This window comes from Argopecten irradians, chromosome 8, assembly GCF_041381155.1.
Source record: "Argopecten irradians isolate NY chromosome 8, Ai_NY, whole genome shotgun sequence".
NCBI classification, from domain to species: domain Eukaryota; kingdom Metazoa; phylum Mollusca; class Bivalvia; order Pectinida; family Pectinidae; genus Argopecten; species Argopecten irradians.
In genome coordinates, this window is record NC_091141.1 from 37,136,637 (window position 1) to 37,161,814 (window position 25,178).

At 34.8% G+C, this 25,178-nt stretch overlaps 4 protein-coding genes across 4 annotated transcripts; 2 read left to right on the plus strand and 2 right to left on the minus strand.

Annotated features, from left to right (window-relative positions):
• Positions 1–1,318: 1,318 nt before the first annotated feature.
• Positions 1,319–3,693, minus strand: LOC138328968 (uncharacterized). Its single transcript, XM_069275670.1, has 3 exons — positions 2,972–3,693; positions 2,594–2,770; positions 1,319–2,323 (listed from the first exon to the last, which is right to left on the minus strand). Exons 1-3 carry the CDS (start codon positions 3,428–3,430, stop codon positions 2,174–2,176), a joined length of 786 nt encoding a protein of 261 aa, XP_069131771.1. The 5' UTR covers positions 3,431–3,693; the 3' UTR covers positions 1,319–2,173.
• A 3,389-nt stretch (positions 3,694–7,082) lies between these two features.
• On the plus strand, positions 7,083–9,873 carry LOC138329876 (zinc finger protein 862-like). The gene is made up of 3 exons (XM_069277167.1): positions 7,083–7,427; positions 7,700–8,447; positions 8,987–9,873. Exons 1-3 carry the CDS (start codon positions 7,083–7,085, stop codon positions 9,871–9,873), a joined length of 1,980 nt encoding a protein of 659 aa, XP_069133268.1.
• Positions 9,874–11,425: 1,552 nt separating this feature from the next.
• LOC138330259 (myb-related transcription factor, partner of profilin-like) lies at positions 11,426–19,433 on the minus strand. The gene is made up of 5 exons (XM_069277740.1): positions 19,001–19,433; positions 17,630–17,694; positions 16,905–17,042; positions 15,657–15,746; positions 11,426–11,913 (listed from the first exon to the last, which is right to left on the minus strand). The coding sequence occupies exons 1-5, from the start codon at positions 19,312–19,314 to the stop codon at positions 11,708–11,710; spliced, it is 813 nt and encodes a 270-aa protein (XP_069133841.1). The 5' UTR covers positions 19,315–19,433; the 3' UTR covers positions 11,426–11,707.
• On the plus strand, positions 12,986–15,074 carry LOC138330260 (putative nuclease HARBI1). Its single transcript, XM_069277741.1, has 3 exons — positions 12,986–13,123; positions 13,557–13,668; positions 14,049–15,074. The coding sequence occupies exons 1-3, from the start codon at positions 12,986–12,988 to the stop codon at positions 14,444–14,446; spliced, it is 648 nt and encodes a 215-aa protein (XP_069133842.1). The 3' UTR covers positions 14,447–15,074.
• Positions 19,434–25,178: the final 5,745 nt, after the last annotated feature.

The window sequence follows — 25,178 nt, forward strand, 5'->3', positions numbered from 1 at the left end:
ACTCCACTCCCTTCCATCATTAATGTGCAAAAGAAAAAAAAAACGGACAGACGGACGGACGGACGGACGGACAGACAGACGGACAACCTGATTACTATAGGGCACCCGCATCTCGATGCGGGGCCCTAATTAACCATTTTAAAGTCATCAAGGTCAATCTTAAAGAGCCAACCATCATCCATCTGGGATCTCTTACCATATTTATCATGCAAGTTAGCCAGCCTATATGTCCTGTTATAAGCCTACCAGTCAGATTGTTATATATACTTCTGGGTTGACTACAGTAAACACCATGCCTATATGCTAACAATCAGGTTGTTCTTTTAAAGAATTTAATCTAGTGTATCACCAGTTTATTGTCAAAATGCATGTCACTTTCCTGTTTTATTTTCTGACATATATTTATTTCGCTGAATCGCTGTGGTCGGATCGCTGTAAGCTAGTTCTAGCTTGTGAAGATCCATCGTGGTCATTTAATTACTGGTTACAGTTTCAAATTTCCGGGATTAATACTCTGGTATTGTTTATCATTATGTGTAAAAAAAGTCTTTGGTTTATTTAACAGAAGCTGCAGCCAAGGAGGCTTTGGTTCTAAGTATCATAAAAGAACAGTACTCGACACAAGCCCATATGGAACAACAAACCGGCTTGCAGGAGCAAAGTAAGCAATCAGACAGGATGACTAAAGAAATCTCAGAAAAGGCCAATTCAAGTACAACTACAAATGATGAAGATGTAGGGACAGAAAAATGTAGGGACAGAAGTTCTCTAGACCAGAGCCACCAGACTAAGACCTGGACAGAAAATGAAGAAAGCTTGCTTGTTGACCTGAGGCATGAGAGATCAGCTCTGTTTAAGACTACCAGAAATCACCTTTCCCTGTGGCAGGAAATAGCAAACATAATTAATGAAACACTGAATTGTTCAACTACTAGTCAACAAGTCATGTATAAATATAATGCATTGAAAAAAAGGTGGAAGGAGATTATAGACAGTCCCTCAGGATCAGCAGCTAAACGTTTCACTCACAAGAGAGCATTTGATGATGAATATGGTGACAAGGTCAGTTCAAGACCAATTTTTACTGTTGACACTTTGAAAGAAAGAAGTGATGATTCAACGGAATCGAAAAACAGCAAGAAACTACCCAAAAAAACAGAGAAAAGGAAGTCAAGTAATTTACAGGTTTTGAGTGCATTGGAGGATCAGCATTCAGAATTCATGCAAAAAATTGGTGAAATGCACAATGAGCGGATGAAACGTTTCGACAGGTTTCTCGACATTATGGATAAGCAGAGCACATCTGATCAGTAGTGCTCAACCAAATGATTGTAAAGTTACAGTCAGTGACATTGTTTTGTTGTTAGTTATTACCAATTGCAATTAACTTTATAGAAGTATCTGGCAGATTTTGCTCAGGTTTTGGCAAGTATGGTATGTTTTGTTTTACATTGTTGAATTCCGTTCAATTAATATTCACAGATAGTGAATATATCTCTTTTATTTTATAGTTGTTATATCGAACATTTTTGTTTCAAAATGTTAAATTTAGAAAATTATGATAGCAAGTACCAGGTATGTTTTTTTTAATTTTATTTTACGTTGTTGAATTTTGTTCAAATAAAATTCACAGATAGTGAATATATCTCTTTTTTATTTTATAGTTGTTATATGGAAAATTTATGTTTCCAAATGTTTAAATTTTGAAAATCATTATTAAAACAAAAGATCCAAACTCCAGTTTTGTTGTATATTTTTTTTTAATTATAACTGCTGGCAGTTTTTCTTAATGGAAAGTAATATTGCCATTTTTGAACTACACCAGCTGAAGGAGTCTGGTTCTACGAAGTATTCCATGATGTCCATGCTGATAAGCTTCATCATTTCCGGGATCATCATTGTGTCCTTCGTCCATGTACTGGTCCAAATCTCACGATGAATAACACAGAGATTGTGCAATATACATGCTGATATAACAAGTTTTGTGATTTCTGTAGGGTTGTGGAAGGGCACTTCTTTCAATCAACGAAATCGACCCTTCAAGTGAGAAAATGATCTTTCAACAGTTTGTCGAGCACTTGACACTTTTTTGTTCAACCAATTTTGCTGTGGAGACAAATTGCCATAATTCTTGAAGGGAGAAATCAGCCAGTTCCTCAAAGGGTAGGCATTGTCAGCTAAAAGAAAAATGATCTTGAAGAAATAATGTACCATTTTCTGCTTTTGAGAATAGTTCAGAATTCCTTAACACTCGAGCATCATGGGTACATCCTGGCCAGCCGCAGTAGGCATTTGTAATCATTAAGTTGTTATCAACAACAGCCTGAAAATGACAAATTTGTCAATTAGCTATTGAAATTTTATGCAAAATAGAAAAGTCGGTGTGCTATGTACCAAAAGTCGTGATATTTGTTTTATAGACAGCCATATGCATGCAACATTAAATATTCAGCAATTGTCAAGGCGTATAGCTCAACATGCTAAATCAGTCGGTCATCTTAACTATGCTTCACAAAGACATTTAATTAGCAAGTACTTATCTATAGTACCTTATACATGGTAAATAAGTATACTTGTTGGATATATACCCTACCTGTAGTTGAATCGAAGGGAATTTTTTTCTGTTGTAATACTCTCTTTCGCCACCAGGGGCACTTGCTAAGCGAATATGTGTTCCGTCGATGAAGCCCACAACACCAGGTATGCCCACACTATCTTCAACTTCTCTTGCAATTTCTCTCTGTCTATCAGCATCTGGCCATCTGATAACCTGTTGAAACCAATATCTGGAATATAGTGTCTATAATATGAGTCGAACAAGAGTCTTGTTACATCATACTTTAAAAACACTTTAGTCAAAATATATTTGAATTTGATACTTCAATCATCAACAGGCTAGGACAAATACAGAAAATGAGATGAAAATTAAAGCATGTTCAACCGAAACTAAATATGAATTTTAGCCACACACCTGAGACTGTAACTTGACAATGGCTTCAGTTACCGATGTAACAATGCTGTGAACAGTTGATTTTGACAATCCAAATATGTGGGCGCATTCTCGCATGCTCTGTTGATTGCCGAGATAATTCAAGAAAACAAGAAGCTGCTTATCAGGATTTATTGGGCAGCGACCACCACGGAAGTCTTTAATTAAATCGTCTCTTACACGCTCCAGAAGGCAATCAAACATATCCCTACTTAATCTGTAGTGCGTTTTGAAATCATCCACATTTTCCGGCAGTATCATATCATCTATGACGCCCATATAAGTATTGATTTTTGGTACAGATGGGCGGTTTGCTTTCTGGATGTGCAAAGCCATAGCAGACATCATGTATTTGTGTCGAGAAATCGTCTCATCATCAGAATCACTGATCAAGTAATCCATTAGTATTAAGTGCTGTATTATTCTTGTGGGGGCCGCCATCTTTAACTATAGTTTATGAACTAGAGCGCGTTCGATTCGCAACTTTATCGTCATGCGTAGTGCCTGCTTCCTGTTCAGACTAAAGTTAACGCTCGAACTGCACCTATGGTAGCTAATATTGGTAAATATAAAGAATGTACATACATTGACATAGCATTCTCTATCTCTGGATCCATACGGACTGTCAGCTGAATTCAATAAAGATTGTGAATTTAGTGAATGTTGTGTAAAATTATAATACATGTACGAAAATTGTAAACTTGTATTTTTCTTCTTTTCTTTTTGTTACAGTTCTAGGCTGGGAACGAACATTGGTTTATGTGAATTGTCCTTACCCAAAACGTTACACTCGTCTGATCACATCAATGGCAGTTATAAATTTGTTAAGAAGAAAATAAGTTTATCACATAATTCTTCCTGATATCGAATGATTTAGCCCGCAATCTAATTACAATTAGATCTGCTATGTCGCTCTCGTAGAAGATCTAACCACATCCCATTGTCATGTCAGGAGTCTATATGCCTACATAAAAAATGACTAATCAAACGCTTGCCTACAAAATGCTGAAAACACTCCGATTCGTTTTCGGTATAATCGTTTTAGAAAGAGCTCCGAAAGGCTCCGAATGACGAAAAGAAAAAACCCATGCACGATACGTCTCAGTCGCCTTCAACTGCAAGAAAAGTGTTGATAAGGAAAATGTTTGATTTGTGCATCTCCTTTTCTCAGAATGCTCAGAACGGGTATTAGTCGTAAGAAAGAAACTGCAAAAACTTGAGACTTACAGAATAAAGGGTTTCTAATATCAGGAAGGTAATCATTATTTGTCCTTGTCATTCATTCCAAGTGGATCTCGAAATGAAAGTGGCATAGGCAACAAATACTAGACAGGTTGAGCATGCCATCAATTTATATCAACAAAATATGACCATGAGGAAACAGCTGAACGAACCGTTGGCCAGAGTAGACAGCTTGGTCGGAAAAACAAACCAAGCTACTGAGGCTGTGAAGGGATCTCTCTGCACCAGGAAACATCCCGTGTTTAAAGTGCCGCTATTAAGCCCTGGACCATGTGTGACTACAGTCTACTGCCACGAAAAAAAATAACCAATAATATACATATATATATATTATAGTATCAAGGGTATGAACTCGGCGGTCGAGAAAAACGGACCGATTTTTTTAAAACCGTGATTATTTTAATAAATGGGTTCTATACAACATTGACGGATATCTTACCTTAAAGAGAAATAATTTTTCTTTCCATTGAGTCCTTGATGAACAAAATTGGCCAAGTATTGACGAAGTTATGGCTTGATGAATCGGGAAATTTGCTAAAAATATGCTAGGTAGACATTTCCCTGTCCTGTCGAAATGTCGTCTCTGCTCTAATGGGCACCTCAAAAACCAAGCCAAAATCACAAAATCTACGCTTGTGGTGGTAAACAGTACCCATAACTGTGTTCATCCACAATCTACTTTGGAGTTGTCATGACCCGTACTTTGTAGAAAGTCCATTTAAACATCTTGTAGCTCACTTACTTTACCCGTCACCGCCATGTTCATTTTTCTCTCGGAACTCTTCTTGACTTTACATATCATGACTACATTATGCAAATTATGTAATATTGTGCTTGTGTGTGTAAACTCGAGAAGCGTTCCCGAGAGAAAAATGAACATGGCGGTGACGATTAAAGTAAGTGAGCTACACGATGTTTAAATGGAGTTTCTACAAAGTACGGGTCATGACACCTCCAAAGGAGATTGTGGATGAACACAGTTATGGGTACTGTTTACCACCACAAGCGTAGATTTCGTGATTTTGGCTTGGTTTTTGAGGTACCCATTAGAGCCGAGACGACATTTCGACCGGACAGGGAAATGTCTACCTAGCATATTTTTCGTAAATTTTCCGATTCATCAAGCCATAACTTCGTCAATACTTGGCCAATTTTGTTCATCAAGCACTCAATGGAAAGAAAAATTATTTCTCTTTAAGGTAAGATATCCGTCAATGTTGTATAGAATCCATTTATTAAAATAATCACGGTTTTAAAAAAATAGGTCCGTTTGTCTCGACCGCCGAGTTCATACCCTTGATACTATAATATATATATATATGTATACTGTTGGTTAAAAATTTTCGTGCCAGGTCCCTGTGTCTACTGCCGTCTTTGTGGCGATAGCCAGGGGTCATTGTTCTGGCTTGGCTGTGGGTTTCGAAACCCCAAAACAAAAAGGCAGGACTGCAATTACTGGGTTCAACAGAATTGTGTTGGTCTGTTTTTCATTACAGAAAAAGAGCTAAGTAAAGTTCCTTTCTTTTGTAGAAAGCACAGTCCTAGCCATGGGAAAAAAGTAATTAATTTTGTGAAATTACTTGTTATTACAACCAAGAAGGAATTTAGTACCCATTGAACAAAGTATTCTTCTTTTAACAAGAGATCCCAGAGGGATCTTGGCGCCCACCAAAGTATGATCTACGTCTGACAATGGATAGAGGGATCTTTTCTCTGCTTTTCAAACTTTTTCAAACAAACAACATATATGAAATATGAAACAGATCACTTCATTACTTTTTTAGAAATAGCAGTAACAAACTTCAACTATCAAAATCAAAAATGGCTACCTGTCGGTCATCTTGGTAACCGATCGGTCCGAAAATGCAATATGCACAACTAAGGTCCTAGGGGAACATACATATAAAATTTGAGAGAGATTGCTTCAGTACTTTATGAGAAATAGCGGTAACAAACTTTAACTATCAAAATCCAAGATGGAGGCCTGGCGGCCATCTTGTTCACCGATCGGTCCCAAAATGCATTATGCACATTATTTATACATATATATATATAATAAATAAATGTTGAATATCCTTGTGATGGAATTTAAATAGAAAAAACAAATCTGCCATCGATCTCTAACGTTTTCCCACTGTTCTTCAGAATAAACATCTCTTGAAGAACAGCGGCAGCTGGGAAAACGTTAGAGATCGATGGCAGATTTGTTTTAGTATGTATATCTACGTATACATATAAAAGAGAAAACTCGACATATACATACATACATTATGAAATGTAATAATTATGCACTTCTTGTCAGAAAACTTTAAATTTGATTCCCAACAAGATTGCATTGCTTGGACATAGAGGATACACTGCATATAATGATATATACTATCCTGCATTAAAATAATATTTACATCACCATAAGACAACTCCATGGCTTTACCATTTTTACCATCATGAAGTTGCATAATTACAGCGTGCCCCATTACGTACAGGTGTACGTGATTCACGCATCAAAAGTAATATGCACGTACACAAATTGGAAGCCGAGGGTACACTGCACGTACGATAAAATGGGTGTAAAAGCTAATAAAATGGGTGTAAAAACTGAAAACAGTTGTTATTCGTAATTTATATATTAAAATTGTCGGAAGAAATGACGAGACAACATCGTCCTGATCTTTCTGTAAGCTGGTTGCTACTGGCGATTTCCCTGCATTTTGATTGGCTGATCATGACGACCCATCGATCTAGGTTATTTCCTAACCTGAATAATGTTTCGCTATTTGATTATGGGCGCTATCACACACTAGGGATCGTTAGGCGTAACACCAGTGGTGTTTACTTGTCCGATTTTGTAAACATGGAGCCGTCTAAAAAGCGTACGATTAGCGATTTCTTTGCGAGTCCTTCTACCACCAAAAGAAAATCCGTGAATGAAACATCGTCTGAAAACGTAGATCAATGTAAGAAACGAGTAAAAAAGTTCCAACCCCAGTGGTTGAAGGAATTCTCATGGCTACAACGTGATGAGACTGCAGACACCATGAAATGTAATATTTGTATTGACGGTAAATCTGTAGGCCAGTTTACCGAAGGCTGCTCTAATTTTCAAAGGAGTGCTCTTGTTAGACATCAAGATTCAAACCCACACAAGGCAGCGTTAGGTACTATCGCCGGAAGGCGATATATGGCGGCTGCACAAAAGGTGAGAATGCAGTAACTTCATTGCCTGCATTATAATAATAAAAGCCCAAATAAAGTGATACTGAAAGTCTGTTGTTGTGTTTAAAAATTACTAAAAATCCAAAACAATGTACAAGTAATAAACTGTTAATTAACACTACTGTAAGCCTGTTCTATCAGTGGTCTATTTGATTCAGCCAATTCTATTTTTTTCTTTACTTCTATGAATCTAATTAGTCCTTTCTAATGTATCCTCTAAACTCATACTTCTTATTCTATTCTCATTCCTGGCAGATCGTGAAAGAAAAACATAATGATACACTCATTGCTCAGCTGAGAACAGCCCTATTCATGGCAAAAGAAAACATCCCAGATAGAAAATTTGGTGCATTGGTTGATCTTCAACTTTCTAATGGTGCCACTGCTTTCCATTCCGAGTCTGGCAGTGCCAAATGTGGCATATATACATCGCATCATGCTGTATCAGATATGCAGAAGGCATTAGCCAGCATTGCTAAAGAAAATGTAATTGCTGCTGCCCAATCCAGTCCCTTCATTGGACTTATGTTTGATGAATCCCTCGATGTTGCTATCAACAAAAAACTTGTCATGTACTGTAAAGTATTGCATCACGGGACAGTCAAAATCAGTTTCTGCGGAAATGTGGTAGTGCAAGATGGAAAAGCTGAAACAATATTTGACACAGTATCAAATTTTTTAAATGATAACAACATTCCTATGTGTAAAGTTTCTGGGCTAGGCACTGATGGTGCAGCTGTCATGATGGGTAAAAAGGGTGGGGTTGGAAAGAGGTTTGTGGATGTTAATCCTAATATAGTCCATATTTGGTGTAGTGCACACAGACTTGCACTGGTATCTTTTTGGGCTGCAAAAAATGTACCAGCTCTGCAAAATGTTCAGCAAGTTTTGACAGAAATTTACAACTACTTTCATTATTCTGCACAGCGGTACAACCGAATAAAAGAGATTCAAAATGTTATGCATAGCTATGTTAAAAGGTTTAAAAAAACCAAGTATGCAGGTAGGGCGTTAGAATTGTACCTGCTGCCCCTATTGCATGATCGTAAAAGGCGACTAAATTTAGGATCTAATCTTTTCTATTCTTCCTAACTGACTTTATCCTTCCTAATGCCTCCCTTGGCACCGCCTCACTTTTGGCCTTGAGTTGAGCGTTCGCCCCTGTGAGGAAGGCTCTGGGTTCTGTCCCCTGGCCGAGACACATCAAAGTCTATAAAAGTGGTAGTTTCTGCTCCTGATTAGCGCTCATCAAAAAGGGAGTGGGACGACTGGTTCGCCCGTTGTCAGTATAATGTGACCGGGTGGAGTGTGTTGCTTGGTGTCTTCGGCGGCATGCTCCAGTGATATAGCACTATAAAAAGGGCAAAAGTTCCACTATACAAGAAGACACAACATGAATATACCGCAGTCTCCCGAAACACACACCGCATACATGGGAGGCCGTCCTTACATGACCATAGCTGTTAATAGGACGTTAATTAATCAAACAAACAAAGTGTCAGGTGGTTGAGCTTATTTGATGCTGTATCTGTTGCTCATGAGTCATGGTGCTATCCATGGAACATGATGCAAATGATAGAGACCCGATAACCTCTACCAAAGCCAAAGGATTTCTGAAGAAACTTAAATCCTTCTCCTTCATTTCAACCCTGTCAACACTCAAAGACATCCTGGGACATTTGACAAGGGCAAGTAAATTTTTTCAGCGGGATGTCCTTGATGTTGGCCAGGTTGAAATGATGGTTTTGTCCCTTAAAACTTTATTTCAAGATCTATTACAGGCTGAGCACTCTCCAACTGTTCAGGATGTTTTACAGCAAATCTCTGCAGGCAATGCTTACTGTGGTATAGAACTTAATGTAAGTGAAAATATGAAAACTCATGCAAAAAATCTGAAAAACACATTTGTGAGAAATCTTGTCCAAGAATTAGAAACCCGTTTTGAAGAAAAAACTATGCATGTATTGTCGCATATGAATACCATTCTTGATCCAAGTAAACTACCACAGTCAGCAGCAGGTATTCAAACCCATGGCAGAGATGAACTGCAAAACATCCTAGACTTTTTCGACGGTAGACTGGATCATTCAGATGACGCTAGGGACTCTTTCCTGCAATACAAATATCTTCTTAATGTAAATAGAAACAAGTCTGTCTCTGAATTCTGCACCCTTCTTAGCAAAGACATGCATGTTCTCTTTCCTTTTTATGCTACTCTTGCAGAATTTTTCATGACTGTCCCACTTACATCTGTACCTTGTGAAAGAGGGTTTTCAAACCAGAACAGGATTCATACCTACGCAAGGAACCGAATGAATCCCCAAACCCTTGAAAATAAAATGTTTCTGACACAGGCAAGCAGTTCCCCTGATTATGATGAGAATGAGTTTCTCCACTTGGCAAAAAACAAATTCAAACCTACTAAATAGATTTCACCCAAATTTGAATTGACTAGATTATGTTGTAGTCTACTGCAATGCCACTGCATTTTGTTTTGCTTAGTTAACTTTGGTTAATTTTGTTTTATGAACAGTCATGGTCCCCACTTAAGATTATCGACAGATCGGATTTGGTAGTGTTACAGAGTGTGTATTTTGTAGTCACTAGTGATACATACTACAGTATCTGTCTCATGGATTTTTGATATTAATTAGAATAAAATAAATTTCAATATAGATTCTATTGAAATGTAATTTTATGATGATTTGATTGGGAACACTATTAAAGTTCTTTAAAATATACAGCTTTGAGTCTTTCAGTGTCATTTGCAGCATGATATTCGATGAATTTGAATTAGAAATCAAAGTAAAATTGCCCTTATTTCAACCAAGGAGTCGATAATTGAATATACTGGATTGTGTCATTGTCTTATGATCAAAGCTTGATGAAATGCTTCATGATTGTTTAAATTTTGCTTTGCTTGTACCCCTCAAATTTTCAGAGGAGGGGTACACACTTTACCCATGATGAGAGAAAGTCAGGGGGCACGCTGAAAATACCACCTCATGACTGTCGATGAGCATATGAATACTGTTTGTTTGATTAATTAACGTCCTATTAACAGTTATGGTCATGTAAGAACGGCCTTCCATGTATGCGGTGTGTTGCGTGCATGTTGTGCGAGGTGCGTGTTTAGGGAGACTGCAGTATATTCATGTTGTGTAAAATCAATTTGGGGCGAATTGTTCTGATCAAGGTATAGCCTCTGGCTTAATTGATAAATACATAATTTATTGAAGTATATAAATTTTAAAGCTATCGTACACGTTAAAAACCTTCCTCACTAAATGTAATCATTTAAAAACCTTGTCATGATTTAACCTATAACAGAAAAAAAAACAATCAAATTTTTCCACAAACGTTGAACGTGTGCATATCAACGTTTGATAAACTTAATTACATTTATAGATTAAGGATATAATTGTTTTGTAAATTACAGTTATCATCATTTCCATGCAACACCAGAAGTAGAAACAAATTTCATCATCGCAGTGTGTCCCTGAGCAAGAAAACAGGATAGACCCATCAGCTGTTGAAGGGACCACTGGGGTCCAACATCACACATGGGCGTGTGCTGGTACCTGCTGGAATATAAACAAACTGCAAATATACATAACGTAGGGAACTACCTGCAGTCCCATCTCACTAACTGTGATGAAAATTTGTTTACGTAACAAACATCTTAATATCCTCTTGAAAATAAATAACATAATTAATTTTTTTTGTACTTTACCTGGTTTCAGTCGATTTGCGAGTCGAGTCATGGTGTTTATTCTGACAGACGACAGGACGTTTCCGCATTTGGGAACTTTCTGTTGTTTTGCTGTTTCCGAATTCGGCAACATACGCAAAAAAATTACCGGCCGTATATGCTCTTATAGATAAACCACAAATAAACAGAATGTGCATAGAAGATTTATCTCAACTTGAGATTTGAGCTCAAGATAGATCTCAAAATTTGAAGATTTTTCTCAAATTGGCTTTCACAAAGTACTTACTCAGAAAATCTCATCTCAACTTTGAGTTTTTTTCTCAAATATTTGAGACAGATGTAACACTGTCTCAACGCTGTCTCAATACATTCCAAGATGGCGATTGCATATGCTATTAGGAGGCGACGATTACGTCGGAATGCTGTTCAAAGAACATTTAGGTGCAGGTTTATGTCAGAATCTATGTGTGAGCGTGAGTTCCGGGAAAGGTATAGATTTTCGCTTATAAACATTCAGTTTATACTCAATCTAATTCGTCCGAGCTTGATCACTATGACAAGACGCAGCAAGGCTGTCTCCCCATTATTGCAACTTTTGGTTGCTCTCCGGTATTTCGCGACTGGATCCTTCTTTCGACTGATTGGAGATTCTGTTGGTCTGTCAGAGGCGACAGTGTCTCGATGTGTACATAGAGTGGCCACAGCATTGTGCGGAATCGGGAGGCGATACATAAGTTTTCCAACAGATCGACAACTTCTGAAAACCAAACAGGAGTTTTACAACTTGAGCAGTAAGTCTTCACAACTTTCGTTAGGCTACGTTCGGCCTTGACCGAAATATAGGTGCACTTGTTTGACATCGATAATCGATTCACCGAGTGAATTTTGTAACGCTAAAATTGAGACAGACATAAGAATGAAATGCGTCTTCAAATTAAGCTATTATAGATACCAAATATGTTTTAATTTAGCCAGTGTTGCTATCTATACACTTACATTCGCAGTTCATGCGAACGTCTCCTAGGAATATTTCTAGTACATTAAAATGTCATCGGAACACACCAAACAAGCACGCCTACAATCAAGGGGTGCAACTCAGCTGTATGGTCCACCTAAAAGCACCCACTATACTGCTATAAAGCATCCGGAAGAATTCATTAGAGTTAATATCTTACCAAGAAGAAACTCGAAACCGCTTCAGCACTTTATATATAAGGATCTTGCATTTTAACATACAGTATTAATTGTGTTATTTATTTGTTTTGTTTTTTTTCCCTGTTCAGTATAGCCAGAATAAAAGGGGGGGGGGGGGGAAACCAAACACACAAAAAAAAAAAAAAAAAAAAAAATTTAAATCCGGGACAACAAACTGAAATATCATAAGCACAGCTCAGATACATTTAAGGTAATTTATTCAACAATTACCATCACATACTTTGATTTCAAAATTGCTTATTGATAGAGAATTGATAATCTAGATATGTGGCCCTGCATGTGGACATGTTTAACTGAATGTACAATTTTTTGCATTTTTTTTTAAATTGTCGGTAAAATACAATTTTACACATAGATTTATAATGATCCTTTACAATATTAATATAAAAATAAATAAACCTACTATTGCGATTGTCCCTTTGAAAATCTATCACAGCTCAATTATATGCATTTAAATTATAATAATTGGCTCCTCAAGTATATATTTACATATATATTTTTCTCGACAATATTTGTATACATGTATTTAGCCTACATGTATGTTTAAATAAGAACTTGATATACTATAATTATCATTTATGGTACATGCACTAAATGATTAAATGATATGAGAAATGAAAATAATGAATTCAATTACAGGATTCCCAAATGTTGTTGGATGTGTTGATTGCACACATATAAGGATCCAAGGTCCCACTGCAAATGAAAAGGATTTTGTAAACAGGAAAGGGTTTCATTCTCTGAATGTACAGGTACATGCCCATAAAAAGCTGTCTTCAAATATCACTGTCATCAACGATTACAGTATATTATTGATTTGACAACAATCAGTTTAGATTTATTTGACACAGTGACTACTTGTTAATAAAAAATGAAATGACTTTTACAGTGTAATTAATTAATTAAATTACACACCAAGTTAAACAATTCTTACAAATTGTAAATAAATGTCAAACACATGTACATATTGTATGTCATCATGCTACATATGTACTACTTAGCTTATGGAGCATTAACATGTATATATACATGTATCTATATATTAAATCCCATTCAAGATTTAACTGCAGTCCTTTATTTCATTTCCATAAAACTGAATAAGCTGTAAGCCAGAATCCTAGAGGAAAAAGGATTAAAAAATGAACAACACTTTGTAATATTATATACCAGGTATTTCTCTTCCAGATGACATGCGATGCAAAATTCCATATAACAAGCTGTGTTGCTAAATGGCCTGGATCTGTACATGATTCTCGGATTTTTAGGGACAGTCAGCTCTGTAGTAGTTTTGAGAATGGTCAGTTATGGTTTCTGATACTTATGATAAATAAAGCAAAGTTAAGTTTGAACAATCAAGATAATATACACTGGAATGTCAAAATGAATAATTTGGTTATCTCTATTTATGAAACAAACTAATTATATTTGGTGAAGCTCATATGCTTTTAAAATTTTTAGTTACAATTAATTTTTTTAAAAAAATCACACATTTGAAGAAAAAAATATGTAAATCTGTGTACAAATGTTATTATTATGATTAATAATTATTCTCAAGAACTTTCCAGACTTTTAAGTAAATTTGTTGTGCAAAGTTCTTATCTACATGTAATACATGTAGCTTCATCTATTCTGCTTTTGGGAACATATGTGTTCTAGCTTAACCTATTCTGCTTTCAGGAACATATGATGGACTCCTACTTGGAGACTCGGGATATCCATGTAGGCACTTCCTTATGACACCATATGGTAACCCTGTGTCAAACGAACAGCGGCAATTTAATAACTCCCTTTGTAGAGCCAGGACCACAGTAGAGCAAACATTTGGTATTCTAAAAAGGAGATTTGCCTGTCTGTCTCTTTGTTTGAGAGTGTCGCCAACCAAGGCTGCATTGATAACGGTTGCATGTGCAGTGCTGCATAATCTAGCTCTAGAGTTAAATGAGAATTTAGATTGTGTTAATGATCAAAATACATGTAATGGAAATGCTGATGTAGCAAATCATGTCCACTATGTTGGTCCTGATGGTGATGGTGTAAGAGTCAGAAATCACATCTGTAACAATTATTTCCATTGAATAGATTTTTTTATGTTATTGAAATATAACACAAGAATCTGGGTGTACTCTTATCATAAACCACAAACCATAACATAAAGAACCTATTCAAGTGAATCCTTATAATTCAATTTACTAAAGGTAATCTTTTCAAAATTCTAAACTATATTTTATGACACTTTTTTCTATGAAATCAGTAGCCGTTATCTTATCAATCAGAAGTGATGTTACACACGGCGACGTCATTATTTTCCTTTATGGGCTGATAAGTAAATTTTAAGCCAGTGAAAATTGTTGTAACAAGCAAATTTGAAATTATTATCCTAATTTGGAAGAATTACCGAGAAGATATACAAATATATCAAAAATGCACCATTTTCCACCAAATATATTTGACCATAAATACAAATTATAATAACACTTTTGAAATAAATTCACATTTGGTATATATATATGGCTGATTAATACATTATACTAGATTATCTCCCCTAGTTGAAACTTAGGAGGACATTAGACATGGAGTAGAGACAAAAATAATCAAGTCAAATTTTAGTGATTTCTTCAATATTATAGAGAATAACAGGTGGTCGCAGTCTTAATGGAAATATATATGGTGAAAATATAATCAGGATATAAAAAAAAAAAACAATATTCAAACTTCATACAAACATGCAGGCAGCTGATTTACTTGCTGGGCATAGTAGATTTTTTTTAATTTTAGCACATCTATTTCTAATTGTAATTTCTCCTGCTCTAATTTTATTTTCTTTGTTTCCTCTTTGATTTTCATGTTTTCCAATTCTATATTCGTACTCTCAAGCTCTCAAGCTCTTTCATGTTGGAACAGCTCTGTCTTTTTCTTTTAAGTCTTTTGTCTTTGTCATCTACAAACAATGCGTAATGTAATTATAGTTTTTAATATAAACAGAGATATTACGTATGTTATACATGTATAATATCTACATCATCTGCATGTATTTCAATTCAAGATGACTAATTATTATTGATGTATATTGATAATGTTTGTACTGTCTTGAAACAAGTTTGACTCCATTCCATTTGAGCAACAGGGACTTGGGAATAAATGAAGCCATATGTAATCTACATGTATTTTGAGTTTTTGACCCTGTGACTTTAATGCAATTTCTTTTTATCATGTTGGGTGATTAATTATTGCACTTGAAACCAATCACCAGACAATAGCATACTGATAGCATTATTCTACACTTACTCTGTGAAACCATGCTCTTTGACGATCCAGGCACTGGCGATTCTGGACATGCTGGTTTTAAAACGCATGTTTCTTCAGAGTAGTTGGTGTCTGAAATTAATACAGTTCAAGAATTTTTAACATTTCAATATTTACCAAATATAAAACAAATGTGAATACTTAAAAGTTTTATTTGTAAATAAATAATTACCAGTACTTGGATTCACACAGTTTTAAAAAGAAACATTTTTTCATACAATCACTAGACTAGGGGATTCAAAACTTAAAAGTTCACCAGATGTGTACATGTACTGACAGCAACACTATATGTAATTGGGTTATTAGGTTAGTGGGAGGTCACCATTTCTGTGCCTGGGTTTCAGGATAGGGGACCGGTAATTATGATAAATTGTAATATTGGACTTAAATAGTTTATGAATATATGGAATAATGTTAATTAAACTGAGCTTTATTTATTCAAGGAATATATTTTTATTTTGTTGAGGTTATGAGGGTATAATGATAATGGAGTGCGTGTAAATTATGTAACCCCTTGTAATTATGTATTCCTTATATTTACAGTTTTTTACGTAAATAACTATTTATTCTCGCAACAGTTGCATATTTTTTTATTAAAATACCAATATCATTTTCTCTCCCGTTATCGTTAACGAATTCGATTGAACAGCTGATTGGAATCAAGTCATTCATACATTCCCACCAAAAGTGGGGCCATGACCACACGTTGCTACGCCAGCGACTATAATTACCATAACAATACAATCGCTGCACATGTTGTACTATCATTATACACTGATAATGATAATACTAGAAAGCATGGTTATTGAGTCCTTATCGGTGCAAACTGTAAATATATTTGAATAGCAATTAAATAGTTTAATGTATGGTGTGTACATGTATTTTTAATTTTTTTTTCATTTTAAACTAGTAATTAAATCTCACTTTATAAATTTGCCGTTTAATTCATGCATATTTTACTATAATTTGCATTTATTAAATAACAAAATGCAAGACATAGTTTTAGTCTATGATGTAATCAATAGTTACTTCACAGACAGTTTCTAATCGTATATGGTGAAATATTAGCAGTGTTCAGTGATTGCTGAGAACTGTCTAAAATTGTGGAACTGCCACAAAATTGCCTAATAACTGCTTATGTATTCTAAGCAGTTCACATTGATATGGGACATTGACTTGAAGAAATTGAAATTAAAAAAAAAATCACTGTTTAAACTTGTCCTTTCTTACCTTCTGTGTCCAGATTGACTGGAAGGCCAATTACCTCTGGCCTGCTTCCTATATTCTCCAACAACAACGCTTGGCTTTGTGTCGCCTCTTGCCTTGGACCTCCTCCCGTTTTTCTAAGCGAATCCACTGTCTCCTTGGCTGAAAACATTAACAACTATATAAATGTAAAATTTCTTGCTAGTTAGGCATATACAAGAGTTAATTCTGTTGCAAAGAAACAGGGCCTACATGTATGTATCAATTTAATAATGTCCAGATACCTGCATGTGTATAGAAGACGTACAAAGATGAAAGGGAAAATTGTCTATTATGAATTATAGAGTAAAGTCCTACTATCACAAAAACAATAAAATGGAAGTTTTGTATTTTCAAAACGCATTTGATTCAAACTTTTAATTTAATAGACCTAATGCATGTACTACCGATATATAATATATTCTGACATACAGACAAAAAGAAAAATTGAAGTAAAAATGTTCAAGACAATTTATTGAACACTTCAGTGCAAATATAAAATTAGAACTTGCACACTTTTACTTAAAAGAGAAATAAAACATGGTTGCACTACATGCATATACATGTACTACAGAATAAACATGTATAACTGTAAGAGTTTTGATTCATTCATTGAATGTGTATCATTTTATTATTTGTAGAATTTTAAGTTTAAAACATGGATGTGTAAAAATGTTATAAAATTAAGTGACACATAGAAAATAATATACCTCTCTGTTTAATGTTAGAGTACTGTTTCTTTACTTGATCCACTGTCTTGGGGACTTGGGCAATGCTGAATAAATTGTACATCAATAACATTATAATGCATCGATTTTCATGTGTTTACTTATTTTGGAACTAAACATTTGCAATACAATACATATAATAATATATGCCACATGGTATCACATTAGCATAACCATTTTCGACCCAATAAGCGCCCAGGGCAGGCGCTTATAAAATTGGAGCAAATTAAGGGGCGATTAATAAAATTTTGACTTGCCTTTCATAAATAATGCTACAAAGTATGCCATAAATCATTTTTCAAAAGAAATCTGAAGGAAAACCAACAAAGTTTTCATATTTTCAGGCTGTCTTTAATTCAAAGTGAGTGAAATTTAAGTCTGAAAAATGGTAGGGGTGCTTATAGGGATGTGGGCACTTATTGGGTTGAATGCGGTATGTCATTTAATTTTCTCATAATATTATGTTTTCATTATGCAGTCTATTGTTGTATTCTTTTCTCATTGAAAATAATTTACGATTAATATATATATTTGTTTCATAAAAATGAGATTATTCACATGCAATCTAAAATTTAATTAGTTTAGATAAAAAAAATTGCCAGGTCAAACATATGTATACATAAAAATACATGACAAATTTTCTTTTTGACATCAAAACGATTCAACTCATATTAAATTAGGAATTTAAAAAAAAATGAATTTCTGGGAGTTTTACTATCACCTGCAATTTTTTTTTGTTTGTTTTTTTTTGGCCTATTTGAGTATTTCACTCCTATCCAGAGTCGAATCCTGCTTTTAGTGTTAGCCTGATTTTAAGGAAACTGCTCGAACGTAGTCGAAGACACCCCATGCACAGTATTATCGATCTGTCACAGGATCTCATATTGATATAGGCATACAAATGATACATATGCATTTATTGGCTATAAGTTATATTATTCCATTACTTAAGAGATGTAGAATACTTATTGTTCACTTAATTGGATCACATACTAAATATATTTAACTAAATACATGCCGATTTTGAACTAATCTTGCGCGTTAGTTTTGACAAAATCAACACGAAAAAAACACGACAACTGCAAAACTGATTGCGGAAATTGTAAAACAATGCATTTTAAAATGCTGCTAAGTTGCATTGGATAACAGATGTGAACATAATATTTTACATGTAAGCCAGACAGCAGTTGTACATATGTTTTACAGCTCATGAATGCTTCGAGAAGATGTTGAACTTTCAATACATTTTACGTACATCGTATGCTCGCAAACTTCTCTGTACACTTTTAATAAATGATGGACATGACAAACCAATGCATTTTCATTTGTGTGAAATACAAGTTGCCAACTTACGCATTTACACCAGCAGCAACTGCCTCCCAAGCAGTCTGCTTGGTTTCAGATGTGACAGAAGTTCCGTGGAACTTTCCGAACAACACAGCCTCACGCTTAACCACCTCCTCTACCAATACCACCTTCTCCCGCTCCGTCCAGTTGGTTCCTCTTTTTGTTGCCATCATCCTCGCTCCGCTATCAGCATCAACACGGTAGATGCAGACGACACATGTGACGTCATTTGACAGGTGACAGGTGCCGATTTGACAGATTACGGGAAATATTGGTCCGGGAATAATCGTGCGAGACAAGCGTTTTTCTACCTCCACCATTAAAGATCTACTTTCACTTTCGGGAAAACAATCTCAGTTGAGACCAACCTCAGATTGAGTTGAGATCTTTCGTGAAAGTCGTATTTGAGAAAATCTCAAGTGAGCAAAATCTCAAGGATTTGAGAGATTGAGATAAATCTCAGTTTGAGAATTTTTGCAAGCAAGCGGGCATACGATTTAGATGGAGGGATAAAGTTACCTGTTACGTAAAATACATTTGTAGATGTCAACAGGTCTCTGTAGATTTAGCTTGGAATTACATACTTCAAAAGTACATGTTTCTGTGTGATTTAATTCTAACGTTAAATGTTTTCAATTGTAACAATTCGATTAAACTATCATATTTTTCATTCGCTATACTTTTTGGTACTTTCTGACTTTCATCCACTTTCCATCACTTGTAAGTCTATAGAACTTTATTACAAACAACCTTGTTTTAAGTAATTCATGGATACTCAACTAAGTAGCTTTTATTCTTCTTTAGTGACCTTCTCTTCTAATAGAAAGGTTTGCGAGATAGATGGCTGAAAAGTAAAAGCATATTAATTTTGGTTCTAATTGAAAGCTACCCAACTTATAGTTGTGATTAAGATATTGTCGATCAACGTATTTTCGCAACGATAAAAGATGCTCCACCGCCGACGAATGGTGTTTTTTCTTCGGTTACAAAAGTTACTTATTTTATACCATTACCACCATTGAAAAGCTTGCGCTTCTTATTTTAAATCCTTATTTTAAATCCTTATTTTAAATTAAGATGAACATTTTGAAATTAATAATTGCGTCCCGAAGGAAATCAATGGCATTAATTATGCCCTATATGGAATTAAGTACTGATTGTGCATACATTAAAACAAAAAAAATTATTATTGTATATGTGATTTTGTCTTAATCAGGCACATATAAACACGATTATACATCAGTTATTGTTCAAATGATGATTATCGTTTATTGCTCTATCGGCGGTGGAGCATCTTTAATTTCGCGTTTTCATTCACATGCATTTTTTTCGCGACGATTTTATTTTGCGATTAAGAGTCATATTGTCTACTAGATCTACGTCTGACAGTTTTTTCGCAGCGAATAATTTTGCGATTTCTACTCTCCCGCCAAAAACATAAAAAAAATTATCACACGCGAAAATCAGTTTGTTTACAGTATCACTGCTTGACCTAAATAAAATTTACACGTGACGAAGATAAGAACGTGAACGCTATTTACTCCGGAACATTTGGGCTGTTATTCTTTGAATTCTATGTTTATCCCTGCTGCAATTATTTTTGCTGTATGTCGTGTTTTTAAAAAAAAAAATTTATTACACAAGGGGCATTGGGGATTTTTTTTACTTTTAATTGTTTTTGTATATAAGGGGCGTTGATAGCAACTTCATTTTGCAACAGTGAACAGTACAGTTCCAGTTTGATCACACTTAACACCAGATAGCATTGACACCTACTGTAGACCTAATAGGAACTCCACGGATGTGTGTAAAAACATTACCTTGGATGTGATAGGTGTAATAATATGTAATTTTCTTCGCCGGAAACCTTATAACGCCCAAACTGCTCATAAGAAAATGAATAGTTATTAAAATATTGAATTTCTTCTTCTATAGTCGTTTTTTTAAGAAATTGAATGTAACAATTTCTCCTTCGGGATAGACAACATACAGCATCGATGAACTAACCCTTTTCGAGGGGCTGTGTCCTCGATGGCAACTAGTTGTTATGAAAAATAGTCCCATATTTTCAAAATGAATGCCCTTGTGTCACATCGTAGATTGATTTTCGACAGCCGAGGCGTTCCGATTGACCGTGGACCAGAGCCATCAGCTTCCACTACAGAGTTTGTTCTGTGTTGTATCTCCCCCACAGCAGTAGTAACGGCAGGAAAACAGCAGGTGGTTCCCACACAATTTGAATCCATAAATGGGTTTAAAATTCAAGTTAGAGCAAATATTAAGTGACCCATTTTTTACAAAATATTGATTAAAATCGGACCTTTTTAATCCTAAAAGTCAATTTGTAGCTATACATAACCGATTCGTCATTTTTGAAAAAGGAATTATGATAAAATAAATGAAATTGAACGAGGAATTATTAAATGTGTAAAATTTAGAAGAACAAGTAATCATAAAATTCATTTTTGAAGTCTGGTAGATTTGGATACATTTGAGTAATCAAGATAGAAATTTTGTGACTTAATTCGTGATACCTGAATGACAGATTGTGTATGAATTCCCAATATTCATAAAAATGTTCCGTTTTTGACCATAGACAGGAATAATTATATGTTCAAGAGTACTCACATTGAAGTACATCACAACAAAATATCATCAAATTTTTACAGCTTCTGAACTCCAGAGAAAAGAATATGAAAATAATTTTATGTAAATTGATCAAATGTTATGTTTAAAATATGTCAAATAATTTTCTCATCCTTATATGATTAGCAATTTCTTGACGTGTTATAAATCTCATGAAATGTACTAAAGAGCAAAGAAGGACTAGTACAATTGATGGTGTTCGAAGTTTGAAGTAAAGCCGCACAGTCCAACCACTCAGATGCACCAAATGAACTACTAACCAAAAGGACTTCATTTACCTGCGCCGGCACCGTAAAACATTCTACAGACAGAGTTTTTACGCAAGTCTATGATAAAATCTAATACACTTGAGTAAATAAGCTCTGTATAGAGAAATGTTTTTTGATGTCGGCGCCAGTTCTCTAGTTTAAAGAATAAGCGTCTTAGCATGACATTAGAAACTACAGTAGTCCGGCTTATATACACTATGCATACGTAGAGGCTTAACATATATTTATCAATATTTCATAATTTAATATCCTAAACATTTATGAGCCTACAGATACTATCTCGTAAGGCCCTTTATTTATGATGTCGACTTTGCAATAAAATTTGGAAGACACATTTTCGCAATTTTAAATTTAGATATTTATCCAAAGCTTTTTAGTGTAATTTCGGACTGTTTTGTTGTTCAGATTTATTGATATGAGGAATAATTCGTTAATTTTAGCCACATCAGATTCAGAATTAGCCGAATCAAAAGATATACAAAGAATAAAGGTGTTCGAATAAACCCTTGTAATTGATAATGTAAAAAAAATCTCCCGATATCAAATTCCCCTTTAAAAGGTTTTTGTGAAATATAAAGAACTGATCTTAGATACGACCATCTTCGATATTATTGTACTCCAAGTATTCCGATCACTTGCGATCTCGACACCCCTGGACTCTCTGATAGTAAACAATACAGATATCTATATTTCATCAATATTAAGACCTTTAGTTTGGTTTAGTATGGCGCCCTATCATCAACCAGGGACACTTAACGGCCGGGAAAGTCTATATTTTGGGAGACTGCGGTATATTCATGTTGTGAACTCTTGTCCTTGCTACATTGTATAAGTGTTAACTTATATTTTACCGCATCAGTCAAATATAATTAATTATGGACAAACCAGTCACCCTACTCCATGAATGTAGAATATCAAAAAAGTGTAGAAAAAAAACTACTTCTTTTATATACTATATTGTGTTTTCGACCAGGGGACAAAACCCATGGCATTTCCCCACACAGAGATCACAACTGGTGAAAATCGCATATGGAGGAAAGTTGAGGAAATGAGTTTTTTTCACTCAAAGATTTAAAAAAAAATAAACACTTATGTCACAGTAGCAATCATTCAAGCAAGGGCCGAAGTGAGACATTACTGGAAAAAGAAAATCAGTGTAGGTCGAAAAAGAAAAGATAGAATCCAGACTTTAGTTGCATTTTAGGATTAAGCAATATTGTTGACCATTGTACCGACAGGGCACAATGTAAAAGGAAAATGCTTCAAATCCGAGGCATTTGCTCGTGCAACAAACAATTACTTTTATTGAATTTTAAATCTTTTAACGTAAAATCCTGAATGTTTATAATGTAAAATAAATGGGTAAACAGATCCAGCTATTATTAGTTTCTTCAAAAATTCAAGATATTTAAACTTTGAATGTACACGCAGATGTTATGAGTACTAACTAAGCCAACAAACATATTACAGCAAAGTGCGTTACCTTTTTGTCAACCTCATATCGAGGAAAAAGCATACGACTACTATAATCCAACAATGTCCTGAACTGGTAGGTATAGTTTAAAAAAAAATCATTGGAACAACAGTTAATCTGTTTATTTGATAGCAATCCCGATTGTGTTAGAAGAACATCCAGTGTACGCCACACCACGCAATCTTTAATTTTGCGATGTCAATTAATGTTCAACAAAACACATCTGGACGTAATTTATCTTATAGACATACATATACAACACGCGTAATCCGCTTATTGTATAATACAAGTATTATTATCGACAACTATGCGGGCTTTGGCTGTGATGACGATGTTAAAATTACCTTTCTCGAGAACAGTGGTGAAATCCGATATTGGGAGTGGCCATTTTAGTTCACCTGACCATAGGTCATGGTGACATATAGGTCATGGTGACCTACGTCGTGCGTCGTGCGACGTTCGTTAACATTTCTTTTTGAACGCGATAAACTTTAGTAAATATTCACTGACCTTTATGAAAATTTATTTATAGACTAACATGAGAAAGATCTCGGACGAATTAGAAAATCGACTTCATTCGACACTAAATTACGGAGTTATTGCCCTTTGCAATTATAATAAATAGCTTGAACATGATAACTTGAAAAAATATGCACCGAGCTTAATGAAACTTTTTATGGAGACTAAAATTGGAAAGATCTCGGACGAGTTTGAAAAATCAGCTTGATTCAGTTGTAACTTACGGAGTTATTGCCCTTTTCGATTATAGTTTTTGAATCTTGTGAGCATGATAACTTGAGTAAGTATGATCCGAGCTTAATCAAACTTTGCATATCGACTAACATTGGAACAATTTCGGCTTAGTTAAAAAATCAGCATGATTCAATGGTAATTTACAGAGTTATAGCCTTTTGCACTAATAATTACTATTGGACCTTGTGAACACGATAACTTAAGTAAATGCGGCCTTATTCGACAGTTATTTACGGAAGTATGCCCTTTGCACTAATAATTATCATTTGACATTGTGAGCCAATTAATGAAACTTTGTATGTAGACTAACATTGGATAGATCTTGCAAGAGTTTGAAAATGGACCTGATTCGGTTGTAACTCACGGAGTTATTGCCCTTTGCAATAATAATTATTGAACTTTGTGAAGACGTTTATATTTTAACCGAGCTTGATGTTTGTAGACTAACATTGGAAATATTTCGAACGAGTTCGAAAACCACCTTGATTAGACGATTATTTAAGGAGTAATTGCCCTTTTCACTTATAATTATTATTGGACCTTGTGATTATACATAACTTGAATAACTATGCACTCAACTTCATGAAACTTTGTATTTAGATTAATATAGGAAAGATTGACAAGTACGAAAATCGACATGATTAGAACGCACTTTACGAAGTTATTGCCCTTTGCAATTATAATAAATGAATCTCTTGAACATGATAACTTGAAAAGTATGCACCGAGCTTAATGAAAATTTGTATGGCGATATTTCGGACGAGTTTGAAAAATCATGGAGATATTGCCCTTTGCGATTATAATTATTGAATCTTGTGAACATGATAACTTGAGTATATATGATCCGAGCTTAATAAAACTTTGCATATCGACTAACATTGGAAATATCTCGAACAAGTTTGAAGATATGCTTGATTCAACCCTAGCTTATTTACAGAGTTATTGCCCTTTGCAATAAGAAATATTGAACCTTGCGAACAGTCATGTGAGTAAATATGCACATAGCTTAATGAAATTTTGTATGTAGACCTGTTAGATGTAC